At 53.4% G+C, this 14,860-nt stretch overlaps 4 protein-coding genes across 4 annotated transcripts; 1 reads left to right on the top strand and 3 right to left on the bottom strand.

Moving 5' to 3' along the window:
* Positions 1 to 1,295: 1,295 nt before the first annotated feature.
* Z520_09433 (uncharacterized protein) lies at positions 1,296 to 2,872 on the top strand (the record flags this gene model as incomplete). The annotated part of the gene is made up of 5 exons (XM_016779927.1): positions 1,296 to 1,335; positions 1,386 to 1,542; positions 1,652 to 2,031; positions 2,080 to 2,362; positions 2,437 to 2,872. 5 exons carry the CDS (start codon positions 1,296 to 1,298, stop codon positions 2,870 to 2,872), a joined length of 1,296 nt encoding a protein of 431 aa, XP_016628866.1.
* A 419-nt stretch (positions 2,873 to 3,291) lies between these two features.
* On the bottom strand, positions 3,292 to 5,532 carry Z520_09434 (uncharacterized protein; the record flags this gene model as incomplete). The annotated part of the gene is made up of 1 exon (XM_016779928.1): positions 3,292 to 5,532. One exon carries the CDS (start codon positions 5,530 to 5,532, stop codon positions 3,292 to 3,294), a length of 2,241 nt encoding a protein of 746 aa, XP_016628867.1.
* A 1,397-nt stretch (positions 5,533 to 6,929) lies between these two features.
* On the bottom strand, positions 6,930 to 8,890 carry Z520_09435 (uncharacterized protein; the record flags this gene model as incomplete). The annotated part of the gene is made up of 5 exons (XM_016779929.1): positions 6,930 to 7,574; positions 7,640 to 8,235; positions 8,286 to 8,398; positions 8,469 to 8,687; positions 8,751 to 8,890. The coding sequence occupies 5 exons, from the start codon at positions 8,888 to 8,890 to the stop codon at positions 6,930 to 6,932; spliced, it is 1,713 nt and encodes a 570-aa protein (XP_016628868.1).
* Positions 8,891 to 10,174: 1,284 nt separating this feature from the next.
* Z520_09436 (uncharacterized protein) lies at positions 10,175 to 12,638 on the bottom strand (the record flags this gene model as incomplete). The annotated part of the gene is made up of 2 exons (XM_016779930.1): positions 10,175 to 11,767; positions 11,829 to 12,638. 2 exons carry the CDS (start codon positions 12,636 to 12,638, stop codon positions 10,175 to 10,177), a joined length of 2,403 nt encoding a protein of 800 aa, XP_016628869.1.
* Between the last annotated feature and the right edge of the window lie 2,222 nt (positions 12,639 to 14,860).

Consider the following 14,860-nt stretch of genomic DNA (forward strand, 5'->3'; position numbering starts at 1 on the left):
CGTCTGAGCGTGCCGTTGTGGGTGAAGTGTTGCCCATGTCTCTTATTATCCTCGTCGCTTTGCAGTCTGGACAAGACAATTGTAACTGAACTCTCTGTCTCTTTTCGAAGAAGCAAGGGTCCGTTGTCGTTTCGCTTGTCTGGATGGCACTTTCCGCATGTGAACGACATACGGAGGTCTTTTCTCGGCCTTCTGCCTTGACTGAAGCACTTGGCACAATCGGGGCAGGAACTGTCAAATTGAAGCCCGGCCTGCATGCTTCAACTAGTCCCTCGCAGACCCGTTAGCTTGAGAAGCTCAGACTTTGAGTACTTAGCGAGCAGCCCAAGCAGCGGGGCGCAGTGGTGCGATCGACGGCCGACGGGTTGAGCGGGCCGTGGGAAACCCTTGCAAGGGTATCAGCCTAGTTACTTTCAACACTAAGACGTCGCGTGTTGATTAACGAGTTTTATGTCAAAGGAACAGCACACCCGGGTTGGTCAGTCATGCCCGCTCGTAAGCGGCCATGGCTGATAGCTGCAAACCTAGCGCGGCGCAATCTTCCTGGTATAGCCCATGGAAGGAATGATCGCTGCGAATCCATGCTGCACAGTCTGCTAAGCAAGTGTGGGCAGCAAAGAGGCGGTAAGTGACTTCGTCCAATCGTGTAAATACACTGATTTCCCAAGTCAGGAACCAGTAGCATTGTGCCCGACCCTCTTATCTCTGGCCCCTTCAACTATTGCTCTGCCGGCCGAGGGAGGCAGGGGTCTAGTGCTGAGCACAAAATATACTTGTTTAGGGAATTCTGCGACCTCTAGGGTCTCATTCGTCAATGATTCGGCCTTCTCAGGAACGCTAGAATGCGCAAAGGGGTTGGGGAAAGAGACACTTCCTAGGCGTTCTCCATGCACGATGGACGGCCTCCGTCAGGCTAGCCATGTGGCGCAAGAGCCACGCAGTGTGAATGATCAAGGACAAGGCCGATACCCTCGCGTGTTTGAGGCTCAATCCCTTCCCCGACGGAGCCGTGACAAGCCCCTGAGGTGGTTTGGTCTAGGTACCTACTGGAAGAAGCTCGATTCGGTCCCGAGGAAAGGAGGTTTCGTCAATGCTGTGTGGGGAGGTTCGTCGAGCGTGCAAGGTACACGCAACCGGAGCTTGTCCGTCCGTACTTTTGCTGGTCAAACCACATCTGCAAGGGACGGCCGAGACCCGTAGGAGTATGAGTCCAAAGAACTCGACGGGATAAGATGAGCCGCCCTCTCCCAAACGCACAGCACTGGACCATCTAACAAGCTTTCACGAGCAACAACATGGAAGTTCCAAGACCAGACGGTCCCGATGTCAACAGAGGTATGGGCGTCGAATATCCCAATACTCCAGGTGGCTCTGACATCGACCAGGGACGAACATCTTCGTCGGATGCTGGGTGTTGACCGGCTTTGTATTCTTCGTGCTCTTGTTTCGATTCGGTGTCAAATTCTGGATTTCGTGGCTTCTCCCAAATGTCTCGAGGCCCCAACGAGTATGGGGTCTAGAGGACTTCTTCCTCGCCTTTGGGTATGCATTTGATCTTGGTCATATGGCAATGATATGGAAGAGGCAAGTGGCAGACCATTTCACTGTTGTTCTTCTTCCTTTTCTGCCTCTGGTACTGACCACCACGTAGCTGGGAATGGGGGTTAGGGAGGCACTTCTTCTACCTAACACCGATACAGAGAAATCGAGCTATGAAATGGGACTTTGTCTCTCAACCTTTGGCCGTGGCGGCGTCGATGTGGTCACGAACGGGTGTGATCCTCTTTCTATACACATGCTTCGCACAGAACCGGAGGAGTCTCCGTATCATCGTCATCGTCTGTCTGGTGGTGCAGATCGTCGCAAACCTCTTCACGATTCTGCAAATATTCTTGCAATGCGGGCCCAATCCATATCGGCTGGTAAATCGGGCGGCTTACTTCCACTACATGTGGGATCCGTTGCCAGCAGACGGTTCAGTTGCTTGCCAGGCACCGACAGTACAAGCAACAGTGGGATACGTTCAAGGCGGTAGGTGAATGTTGTTTTCGTGTTGAGGACCAGATCTGACCACACTAGCCTTCAACTGCATCATCGACTTTGCGCTGACATACCTGGCCGGGTTCGAGCTCTGGCAATTCATGTTTCGTGGAGCCCAAAACAGCAGCGAGAATTCTTTCCTCACCAGGTTCAAGAGACTGGATCGCGGGATCAGAACCCAACGGCTATGGCAGACACTGCTGATCTGCGGCCCACTACTGTTGTCAGGAGTAGCATCTATAGTCAAGACGTATCTTCTCTCCGCCTTGGGCAGCCGACTCGACTTTACATGGAACATAGTTCCGTTCGTTCTGTGGGTCAAGTAAGTTCAAAGACAGATACAGCACACTGGGAAGACAACGGACAGGAGAAAGGGCTAACATGACCTGTTCCCAGAATCGAGAATTACTGCATCCCAATCGCGTCGACGGCGCCGATCCTCCGACTCTTCATCCGCACCTTCATCGACCAACGCGGCACGGACAAGGACTACAGCCTCAGCCGGAGCGGAGGCGGCCGCAGTGGTGGTGTCGGGATCCGGTCCAAACTGACAGGGACTGGCGGCCACACGATAGAGCTCAGTAGCACCATATCTCACACGCGATCGCATATCCGGCGGGACAGCAAAGGGTTCGTGCACATGCAAGAGACGGATGAAGGAGGCAGCGAGACGGCGCGGGGGCCGAGTAGGCAAGGCTCTGAAAACGAGCTGATTGTCAACGAGCACGAGATTCGCATCAAACATGAGTACGAGGTGCGGGTTGAAGACAAGGAAGATATACTGCCGTCCAATGCTGGAGGAAAGAAGAGCAGTGGAAATGCTTGGGATTGAGAAGTTTGAGAAAGCTTCATTGCCTCTATCCAATCCCGGGCCATGAAGGAAAGGGAGGAGTCAGAAAGAGAGGGCGCAATGAATTGACTTTGTGGTCACGGAGCATTCAAGTCCTTCTGTGTATGAATAGATCAGTCCAAAGAAAAGAAAAAAAAGGGTGGGAAAAAGAATTAAATCAAGCAAAAAATTCCACGTTTATCGTTCAATCTAACTTGTCCTTGTCCTCGTTCAGCTCAATAACCTGCTTCTCTTCAGTGCTTCTCACCAGGAGTCGTACTCTGCCGATCCATAATTACAGTACATTCGTGCCTTCCAGTTCCAGACTAGCGCTGATTCACTCGGGTTCTCCATCCACTTTTCACTTTCACTCTTCTTTGATCCATGCCATCTCTAAGGACTTGCTGTCTCCATCCCTCTCTCTAATTTCGCTGCACTGCTGCTGCTGCCGCCGCCGCCGCCGCTCTGGTCCTGCCTCTGGTCCAGATGATGCTGGCCAGGGCCTGTTGTCGCGCCATGCTTCTGGTCGTGACCCTGCTTGGCGGTGGCGGGGCACGCGGTCTTCTGGCGGCAGGATGGCTTCTTGCAGCCGGCGGGTCTGTCGCCGTAACACCTTTGGCTTGGCCTATGGCCCCTTTTCTCCCTCCCTTGGTCGTGTTCTTGACCACCCGGTTGGCTGGGGCGGGAGCGGGAGCGCTCACTGGCGCTGCTGCAGCTGGTTGTGCTGCTGGACGAGGCGGTGGTGGTGATGGTGGAGGTGGCGTCAAGGGAGAAAAGGAAGGGCGAGGAGGTGAGGCCTGTTTGTGAGCCAGAGGAGTTTTTGGTGCTGGCGGAGGTGGTGGTGATGGTGTCAGAGGAGAATAAGAAGGACGGGAGGGAGAGGCCTGTTGCTGGGCCGGAGGAGTTTGTGGTGCAGGCGGAGATGGGGACGGAGGCGTCTGCTGCTGCTGCTGCTGCTGCTGCTGAGCCGCTGGAGGATCCCGTTGCAAAGCCTCTGGGGCTTGCTTCGTCTCTGGCGGGGTCTGTGCCTCCGCGAAGGCGTCTTCCAGGGCCTGTGCCTCCTCTGACAACGTTGGTGACGGTCGACGTGGCGTCGACGGACCAGCCGCTGGAGCTGGGAGAGGCGTCTGCGGAGCGGGCGGCGACGGCTGCGGCGGTGGCACAAGTGCCGTTGCGCGCAGCGTCAACTGACCCTGCTTCGAGAGCCTCTCCTGGCTCCACGCCCGGTCCACGTTGAAGAACGGGTGGTGGCTGTGTCCGGAGACACTGCCCACGGCAGCGGCGGTGATGTTTGGCATGCCAATGCGATCAACCTCAGTGGCAACCAGCTGGTCTGCCATGAGGACGTCGTCCTGGTTCATCGGACGACCGCTGGACGAGAGCGGCAAGTTGTCCTTGACCGACGGCACATGCAGGCCGAAGGTCAACAGCTCGACGGCCAGCACCTGGAGCGTGCCTGGGGCGACACGAGCGATTCTCCAGGGACCTGGGACGGCAGCCGAGAGGTGCAGGAGCTCGTGGCGGCTATTGAAAAGCCGTATCTCTGGCACAGGCGTGTACTGCCACACTTTTGTAAGCCGACCTCTGAGTTGGGCATGGACGGCGTGGTGTTGACTGTACGTCGTCCATGGAAAGGGTGGGCGGAATACTCCTGGTGGGAAATCGTCTCTGTATCGGTCTTGACGAGTCCATTGGAAATCTGGCAAGACGCCCGTGTTCTCTCGGGCGCTCCGGGCAAGCTGCCTGATCACTTGACGGAATCCGACGAATGCATTGTAGTCATTCGGGTTGGCCATCATGATGTCGTTGACCACGTTGCCGGCTCTAAATGGAGCGTACTTCATGTTTTGCGGGTTTTGACCATGGCCTTGGAGAAGTGTTTTCAAAGCGGTGCGGACGTTCTTGAGATCGTCGACCATCGATACAATCTGATCGGTACGGGATGGCGGTGGTTGCGCTGGCAGACCCTGAGCAGCGACGCCGCCGACCTCTTTCATGATGCGGTATTCTCGCTGGGCCTGTTCATCTTCGGACCTGATGATGTTGACGTCTCTCAGTTGACGCGTGGGCGGGTTTCCTGCAAGCTCCCAAACGCTCGGATCGACCGGTCTCGCATAGCCGAGATCTCCAACGAAGAATTCTGGGAGCTTGCTGTCTGGAGTCGGATAGTGGAGGTAGATGTTTCCTTCGTGCAGATCGCCATGGGAGACAGGGCTGCTGCCTTTGTGGAGGTGCTCAATGACTTCGAAGACGTTGTCAAGCAGGTGCCAAAAGAGAACTTCGGGGGCCAGGATCCTTTCACGCCCGAGAATATTCATAAACCGCTCAAGGGTTCCGCCATTGCAATATTGGAAGAGCATTGACGTAGACTTGAAATGGTTGACGCGTGGATGATCCGGAGGAAGGACTCGGAAATCCTGGGAGTGGACGAGAGCTGGGATCCGTGGATGTGGACGGTAGAAGCTGACTTCGGCATTGTATACGCCGCCCTTCTGGCTTGACGACGCTGAGGTCGGCTTTGTCTTCTTTCTGACATAGTCCTGGTTGTCGACGATCGAGCGCACGATTGAGGTGTTTCCTTCGGAGCCCATGCCCAGGTGTCCGCAGAAGAGGTAGCCATCGGCTTCGGGGAAGAAGATTGCGTATTTGTCAACAGGAGCCATTGTTGCGGTGTTGAACTTGAACAGGGAGGACTGGAGTCCGTGGAAGTGAACAAAAGGGCTTTGATGCTTTGGAACCGGTCTTGATCAACAAGAGCAGGGAAGTTCGGAGTCCAAGGAAGTAAACAAGAGGGCTTGGAGCTTGGAGCTTTAAGAACTGGGTTGATCGGCAAGTCCAGGGGGAAGATAATAAAGAATAGAGCTTGAATTTCTGACAATTGATCTTGATCAACAAGAGCAGGAGAAGAAGAATAAGAATGCCTGATGCTTTGAGAACTGACTTGACCGGCAAGAGCAGAGTGGAGAAGAGAAGATGAAGAAGAAGATGAAGATTCGATTGCTTCTCGTGTTTGCGTTGGATCTCGAAGTTTGAGCAGGAAAGAAATGCTGTTCTTTACAAGAGAAGAGCAAGACGAAGAGAGACACGCACAGGTTCAAGTTCAATCGACGAAGGAGAATGAGTCGAGTTCACACACGATACTTGAGCAACTATGTGTAGGTACCGAACGGAATTCTTCAATGATATATCCCAATGGGAATCTGAAGACGACAATCACAATCCACCCATTGCCATTGATTGTCCTGGCTCTAAATTTGGTTCACAATAGCACATTTCCTTCAATAGAACAAAAAACTTTTCTTTGGCTGGGGGGAAGAGGAGCTATTCTGGAACAATGAACAGCAACCGCACCCCTATTGTTCACCCGAAAAAGAAATCCATTGTCTGTGTGTCGCGAGTGAATTGGCACCCATTGGGAAATTGTTTTTTTTACAACGCCTGCGAATTCACTCTCTCGCGTGGCCCAGCCGCTGATGAATAGGAATAGTGAATACGTGCAAGGCTCGATGGGAAAAGGGGGTGAGGCAGAATGCTTGCGGCACGTGACCCGTCCTTTGGCAAAGGTTGCGAATTTCATTGTATGGTCCAGTCGATGGTAAATGATAATACTGACAGGGGAGGTGTAGGCTGTCGGTTACGCGCATATGTGGTTGACAGGGCGATTATTTGGCATCATTGAGCAGGCTTCAGGTCGAATGTTGGATGGTGAAGAGGTGGACTCGGTGAGTCGGTCCAGAGCCGGAGATAGGTAGGTGCCTCAGTCCTGCAGAGAACACACCCACCCACCCGGTACGAGTTCACGGGGTATGAAAGGAGTTAATCACGTAAAATTGATAAAGCCCGCCGGTCCAGATTGTGCGAATCTTTTCCTTGCTTGGACGCTCGTGTGATTTCTCGGATAAGTTCAGTCATGATCCGGACCCCCCTGTGTACACTGATTGAGGACAGCTGCATAAAGCAGTCGGTGTGGCATATCCTGGTTGTCGTCTACGTACCTAGGTAGATGGCTGCCCATTGCTAAAGTTCCCTACCCAATATCCCCACGGCCTAGTCTTCCCTCTCAGCTATCCTTCATATCGACAGAAACGCTTTTACTCCCCCCACTACCGATCACCGCATGCCCGGTCCCCTCTTCCTCCTTGAGTCCTTCCTCCCTCAGCGCCTCCGCCTGCTCTTCTGTAAGCTGGCTCAGATCGATCGTGATCTGCGGTCCGCGGAACCACTTGCGCGCGTCAATGTAATAGTAAAGCAACGCGCCTCCCCACACCGCCGAGTTGATCACGCAGGTGTAATTCATGCTGTCGGCGGTCGGATTGGGGCCGCCCACGGGGAACATGCACAACAGGATCCCAAAGACCAGGAAAGTGACGGCCGCCCAGGCCAAGGGCGTTGACGCTCGGCCCGTGTATATGGGCCCCGGGCTGAACTTCTTTTGACCCCAGACGACGCGGCAGAGGATCGGAATTCCCCATGCGAGATTGTTGCCCGCGACGGCAAGAGAGAAGAGCGCTGCCGCGGCGGCTGGGGCGATCAGACACAAAAGACCGAGGACGGCTGCTAGTGTGGCGCAACCGAGCGTCGTGCGCACGGGGATATAGCCGAATTTCTTGGAGATGTGGCGGAAGAATCGGGAAAAGGGCAACGCTCCATCACGAGAGAACGCCCATGCTTGACGAGAGGCGGCGACCAGGATGGAAACACCCATCTAAGCAGAGCATGTCAGTCGAACAGAATTCTCTTCACCGCGATACCTAGTAATAAAATACTCACCAAGAACTGGACAATCATCAATAAAGCCATGAAACCCAGAGCTCCATTTTTGCCAAGGGCATCGTAGTAGATCTGGGCCATTGGCTGTCCAAAGGGCGAGCCCAAGATGCTCTCCAGATCCTGCGACATACACGCCGCGATGACAATGCAACAGATCCATCCGAACAGCCAGCACGAACCGATAGAAAACAGAATGCCTAGCGGTGCCGCCTTGGTGGCATTCGTGGCCTCTTCGCTGATGTGGACCGCCGAGTCAAACCCGCCAATAGTCCAGATGGGACTGAGCCAAGAGAGCATAAAGGTCCAGCCCGAGGGCCACTCGGTCAAGTTCGAGACATGTGTAAAGATGTAGGAGGCGCTGTTCCGCTTGCTCGCCGTTCCAATTGGCAAGGCGATGATGGTTGCGAATATCAGGATGAAATTCATGGCCACGAACACGGTCTGCATTTTGCCCATGACACGGGCCATGGTCGAAGCGATGAGACCATGGCAGGCGACAGTGGCGATGAAGACTCCGTAGATAGTGCCGTTGTTTGGTGTCCAATTTCCATCACGGGCTATCACGATGACGGAGAGAAACATCAGGGAGAATCCGTCTGTTATTGAGTCAGTGGCTCGCTGGGAATGGAGACTCGGGCACACCAACAATCGATTGAACATAGACCACCCACCAATCCGAGGGTGTTGCTGTATCCGACAAGGAAACTCAGCGGGTTCCTCCATTTTGGTGATGCATAATAGTGAGTCCAGTAGTAAAGCCTAGAGATACGTTGATTGTCAGAGCAAGGAGGCCCGAAAGGATTTAGGCAGCTTCGATGTAACCACATACCCGCCACTCGTCGGCATCGAGCTTGCAAGATCGCTCATGGCTAGACCGACGATGAAGATCCAGCCCGAAGCTAGAAACCACCCCCAAACCAAGCCCACGGGTCCGGCGGGGATGGAGTAGGAGAGTGTACTCGCGATGGATGGAAGCAAGCCCATGATGGCAAAGGCAATTCCGAACACCTCGAGCATACTGAAATTCCGGCGGAGTTCTTGTTTGTACCTATTCTACCATCAGTCTCCGTTTATCGGGCCTTGTCGAGACGATCGTGAAGTTGTGACGAACCCCATCTTTGCTAGAACCGCGGCGTCTTCTTCGCTTGCGAGCGTGGTATCGACGATAAGGGACCCCCGGCGCTCGGAGGGAGGGTTGATGTCCGTCGCATTGTGGCTTTGGCCTTTTGTGTCCGGGCGTGCAGAGGCCATGGTTCAATAACAAAACTGACGTCTTTCCGCTGCGCTCAAACCCCGTTCTTTAGGGACCGAGAGAAGTCTCCCAATATGCAAAACTAAGTTCGGGAACATGGAAGTATTTAAACCCTTTTATGCAACTTGTCGCTGGGCGGGGGAAGCTTGTGCTCAACCAAGCTCCGAAGCCAGCTTTTCGCCTCCAGATCTTCGCCGTGCGAGGAAGTAAACTGGAACTCGTATGGTGCCATGGTGCCATCTTCCACGAGCGAGGAGAGACATTGAGCCTCGGAGTTCTGCGCGACACGAGCCGATAGACGGTCGAAGGGACGCCAGTCCAGGGTAGCTGCAGGATGTTCGTATCACTCTTAAAGCCAACTGGTTAGAGGAACGACGGACATCAGTAGCTGCCACTCACAGAGGACGATGGTGATAAGAACCAGGAAGATGTCATGATAAGCATTTCTCGGGCCTCCACGGCGTGCTCCGAGTTACCCAACGGCGAAGATTAAAGGTGCTAAAGGGTGAGGCCAACCATACCTGAAGTGCGGATAGCTGCGGGCTTGTGGAGCTTCATCCCACGTTGTGACTACATGGAAAACCCCTTGTCCTGGTATCAGAACTGGCCAAAGCAGTAAACGTATCCGAAGCAGTTGACCTTTCTGGCGTATTTCTTGCGTATTGTAGCTGGGGACATAATATGCAGAAACCAGAGAGGGTAAAAGCATCAGGGTCCGTGAGCTGAACATTTGATCTTGGATGATTTTGACAGGTTGCGCAGAACGAGGCCCGCTCCATCTTATGGCTATGGGCGGCCTTAGACCTTACCTCGTTTACTAAAAGGACATCCTCAGGTGTGACAGACAGGGATTACAGGTGCCCGGTACAAGGGGAGTCAAGGCATAGATCGAAGCAGATTCAAGATGAAGGTGAAAATGTAAGTTCAGGTCGTGTGCCCCGAACCTTACCAGCCATATTCTGTATGAGTTAGTCAAATATGATCACAAAGTGGTGATCCGTCCTGTAAATCGCAAGCACATGCAAGCGACAGCAGAAGAACCGCAGCGAGCGCGCCGGCAAGCTGATCATGTCTCATTTTCCCAAGCAAAGAATGTGTCGAATGAATAGTAACCCTCAACCTCCGTCAACGTATACCACAACCTGTCACTCCAAGCCCGCTTGTCCCCCCAATTCCCCGAGAGCCAGTCTAAACGAACGTAGTTGGACAAGTAGGTCTCCGATACTTTGTCTGTTTTCACTCAGTCCTACTCAAAAGATGACCTGTCGTCCTTACGTGCCATTTTAGCACCCCGGATTGGTGCCGTCGAGTGCACCGCTCGCGGAGCTCAGATCACAACTGGGATAGAAGAACGCCGCTACAGCAATGATAATATATGCTGCAATGAGCAACGCTCCTTCCAGGTAGTTGCTTCGGCCATCAATCATCAGGAAGCTGACAATAAAGGCACTGGCAAACAAGCTGACGGTTTCGAAAAGGCTGAAATACAGACTCATATCTGTCTTGATGATCCACCCCAGAATGACCATCAGAGGAGTGACAAAGAGCGCAATTTGAATGCTGCTACCCAAGGCAATATTAATCGCCAGGTCCATCTTGTTTTTGGCTGCAACTGTCACAGCCGTCACATGCTCCGCGGCATTGCCGACAATGGGCAGAATGATCAGACCGATAAATTCTTGACTGACACCGCTGTTGGCGATCAAATAATCAATGCTGCCGACCAAGAACTCGGCACATAACGCGACAAGCCCTGTCGTCGCCAGCAGCAGGACAATAGCAGACGTGCGGGATAGGTGGGTCTGGGGTTCCACGACATCATCCGCTTGGACCTCAATTGCACCTTCCGACGACGGTGCATCATGTTGGGCCGGTGCAGACATCGTAGGCACCAACCGGTTGCTGGAGATCGTGGGGTGAAAAATGTCCGGCATTGAAGCAGTTCGACGTACAGGTCGAGGGGCAGGTCGCGGCTGCGAAGTGGGACGAATAGGGATTGCAAGAGGCCTTCCGGTGGCTTGATGATGGGGGAAATTTGCTGATGTGAATGCAGGCTTGACAGCTTCAGAGATGTTCCGAATATTAAACGTTCGCTTCACATTGGCATCGTTGGGAATCTCTTGGATATCCGACGCAAATCCAACTTGTGGTTGTACTGTGTCCGCAGTCGAGAAAGAGCTCTCCTGGGTCACCGTCTCCACGATGGGCTCCTTTTCCTTTTCCTTTTCCGGTTCTTTGCTCTTTCCCTTGTGTTTATCCTTCCTGGCACGTTTGGACTTCTTTGATTTTCGGTGGCGTTTCAGGGATTTCTCTGAGGCCTGGTCGGCCTGCATGGCGCCTTCAAAGTCGCGAGAGTGAACAGTATGTGTACGAGAGCGATGGCCACCTGCTCTTCCTTCTCCGTCGACGTCAGCCTCGTCCCCGCTAAAGACGGGTTCTAGTTCTGCCGAAGTGAGAGATGTAGGTTGGATCATTGAGCCGCCGTGGCCGGTGAGCATGGATGAGCTTCTGGTGAATGCCAGAACGGAGGAGTTTTCCTTGGTGCTTGAGGTTGACTTGCGTCGCTTGCGGCGGAGTGCGCGCTTGATGCGTTTAGTGGTCGTGTTCGAGTTGGAACTAGAATCCGTGTCACTGTCACTTGAACTCGATGAGTCACTCGAAGAGCTGGAGTTGAGAATGTCGGCGAGGACTCCCGGATGCGACTCCTCGTCAATGAGATGTTGAGGAGTGCTCTGGTACATAAAGGCGTGGGACTTGAGCGAGAACAGTAGGTAAAGTAAGTAGACCAACAAGAGCACCACGCTGGTGCCCCGTGAGACCTTCAATACCACGTGATCCGCCTTCGCTGTGCTCGAGAATGAAGCATGAAAGGCTGTCTGCACACATATTAGTTGGGAGTGCCAAAGATACGTGGCTGGTTTCCTTCCCGACACTTACCGGTAAGAGGAGACTGATGACGCTCAGACATAACAGGCACGCGCTCATCTGAGACACAGTTGAATTGTATAGTTGCTCTCGAAACCGAAGACCGCCGGCCACGAAGCACATGCCCAAGATCAAAAGAAGATTGGACAAGATCGAACCTAGGGCGGCGGCCTGAACCACGCGCACTTCTTTTGCTGCTAGAGCAATGATGAAGATGATCAATTCGACGGCATTTCCAAAGGTGACATTCAGAAGAGCACCGATGGTATCGCCCAGTTTGATGGCAACACTCTCGGTTGCATACGCCAGAAGGGAGGCCAAGGGGATAATGGCGACTGCGTTGATGGCAAATACTGCGCTAGGGCTCACAATTCGGCTATCCAACCAGTCGACAATAATCCCGAGTATAATGCCAACTGGGACAAAGACGAGGAGCCAATTGACCCAACTGGAAAAGAGGATGCGCTTGACATCGCGGAAGAAACGGTTGACCAAGGGCGCTTTGTCCTTGGGAGGCACATTTCCTAGGGCGGAAGATTGCGTTCCATCTCCTTTCTCGTCCACAATCGGTGGATTTTGTTGCTCTTTATCCGTTCTTCCAGCAGTGGAATGGTCTGTGGTTGTTGCAGGACCAGCTGCAGAGGGGCTACTCCCAGCATCTTGTCGGCGGGTGTCTGGACTGTATCGCGCGGAAGGAGATTGGTCCGAAGGGTCGGGGGGATTTCGATGGGGAGTAGGCGAGGATGGCGCTGAGGGAGTCTTGGTCTTAGCCCATGAGATTAGACGACTTGACAGCGGAGGCTCGTCGGCGGAGTCGACCATCGGCGTATGAGTGGGCGTGGAAGAAAATAATGAACGAGGTGTAACAGACTTGCTGTCAAAGCAGGGTGACCGAAAGGGGGATGGATGTTGGAAGGTTTGAGAGGGAAAGGCGCAAGTGAGGCGGGGAGGAGGACTTGGACCTAAAAGGCAGCAAGTACGCAGAGTAGGCAGGCGTGGCCAGTCGTGGGATAAGCGTGGGAGGGACCTCGTGTGTTCGGTGGCCAACAGTTGGTAACGGGGCTTGGTTTTCTAGGCGTGGCAGGCGTGCGTGAGCCTTGAGGATGGTCGTCAGCCCTGGGGAGGAATCCTCCAGTTAAGACGTGGCCAGGGAGTGGCTGTTCGGGCAGTGGAGCTTCCGTTCGGCGTCGCTGTTTTGGTTGGTCAAGTCACGCCTCCTTCGCCCGCACTTTGCTCTTTTCCTCGTTCGCCGTTGGCTGCTCGCGGTTCGCGCTTTGGAGATGGAGACGTGTTACTGCTTGCTGCAACTCGTAGATGAGGTATGCCGAGATCTTAGTTCTTGCAGCGATAAGAGGGACGTGGCGGATGATGGTTTCAAAGTGAGCTTTGGAGGCACAGCCTTTATATTGAATGTTAAAGGGCAGTATACCGAGTACTGTTTGCTTGATTGCCAGAACAAACTGTTTGGTGATTCTTGGTTCTTGGGGTTATTGAGATCACAATGATGATTGCCAGTTGAAGAATGATCGCAGCCTGGCGTGGGCGTCGGATCGGATCATCTTGATATGTGGCCGCTAAGCCCTTTTTGGTGGCTTATCACTGAAAGAAAGCTTGGCTATGCGGAACGGGGAAAATATACGACCGGGCTCCAGAGTCCCTTCACAAATACTCATAATGGCACATGACGCTTTCTATACAACAACGCGCTCAATACTATCTAGGTAGCAATGAGGTGGCTGCTATCAGATACAGGCAATACTGATAAAAGGAAAGAACACCAGGGCTACTGTAGGACCCTTTGCTTGTCCGACCGTGCGACTTCTCTAGGTACCCCTCCGTACGAGGTAATACTTTAGTAGCTTATTCTTATCATTTTCGCGTATCCATGGCTTTCACTAGTCCTCGGATTTTGTTCCCAAACTTTTATACTGGAAAACCAGAGGGGATGTGAGGTATCGCAGTGTGGAGGTCAACTCTGTCCAGGATGAGGGTCAGCCTTTGCAATCCAATCGTCTCCCAGACTATTGTCTCCCTGGTCTTGCATGGACACAGTTCGAATTGGAAAGGCCAGTCCAATGATTCCGGGTTGTCCTGGCCCACTTGCATAGTCATACCGGTTGTCTTCCGCCGTTGTCCACCTTGACCTGGCGTTCAACACAAGATTTACAGTGTAAGGCACACAAATCTGAACAAGGAACCGCATGGGCTCAAAAGTGGTGACGTCCGCGGGAGTTAGGGTTATTCAGGGTTTGATCTAGGGGGTCATTTTTGGGTCAAGCGCAGGCGGTAGAGAGGATAAGATTCAGCATCGCGGCTCAAGGTGGAGGAGGGTTGCATGATCGGAATGTGCAAGAATACCATGTTGTGTTAAAGCAGAAAGTGGTGAACGACGGCAGGAAAACGGGCAAAGGTTGACTGATCGTGACGTTGACCCAACGCTGGAGTCGACGATCTGTCCAGATGCGCAGCTGCGCCAAACTTGCACAAACACACGACTGGCATCACTTGTAGCACGAGTCTCCCAGAGTCTTTTTGCTTTCAGGTTCCTACGAGTACCAAGTACCTCGTACACCAATTCAATCGAGTCTCCATCGAGATCTCTTTTCCCGCTGATTCGACCTAATTGGCAAAATCCTCCTTGAATGCCTGTCGCTGTCACCTGCACATCCACACCGTCTTTCATCCCCTTGGCCTCCCTTGGCCTCCGCCTTCCACCATCCTTATTGCGCTGAAACTCTACGAGTATCCAGATCCAGATCCAGATTGCCCTGCCCGATGAACACGGTCCCTGAAAAGCTGCACTCGGACCATCGTCCCGCGTCCAATACCGCCAACTGCCCGCTGTGGATGGGCTGGAGTCCGCTCTCGAACTAGCCTCCCACTCCGACCAAACACTCGATGTCCTTACGGGTAGTGACACTTGTACCTCCTCCTCCTCCTCCATTCCAAGTCGCCAACCCTACTGCTAGCCTTGTCGCTCAAACCTTGCTTCTAGCTCCAGCCTGCTTACCTTCTTTGGACCCCTGGGCGTGATGCGTGTGGGT

This window comes from Fonsecaea multimorphosa (assembly GCF_000836435.1).
Source record: "Fonsecaea multimorphosa CBS 102226 unplaced genomic scaffold supercont1.24, whole genome shotgun sequence".
NCBI classification, from domain to species: domain Eukaryota; kingdom Fungi; phylum Ascomycota; class Eurotiomycetes; order Chaetothyriales; family Herpotrichiellaceae; genus Fonsecaea; species Fonsecaea multimorphosa.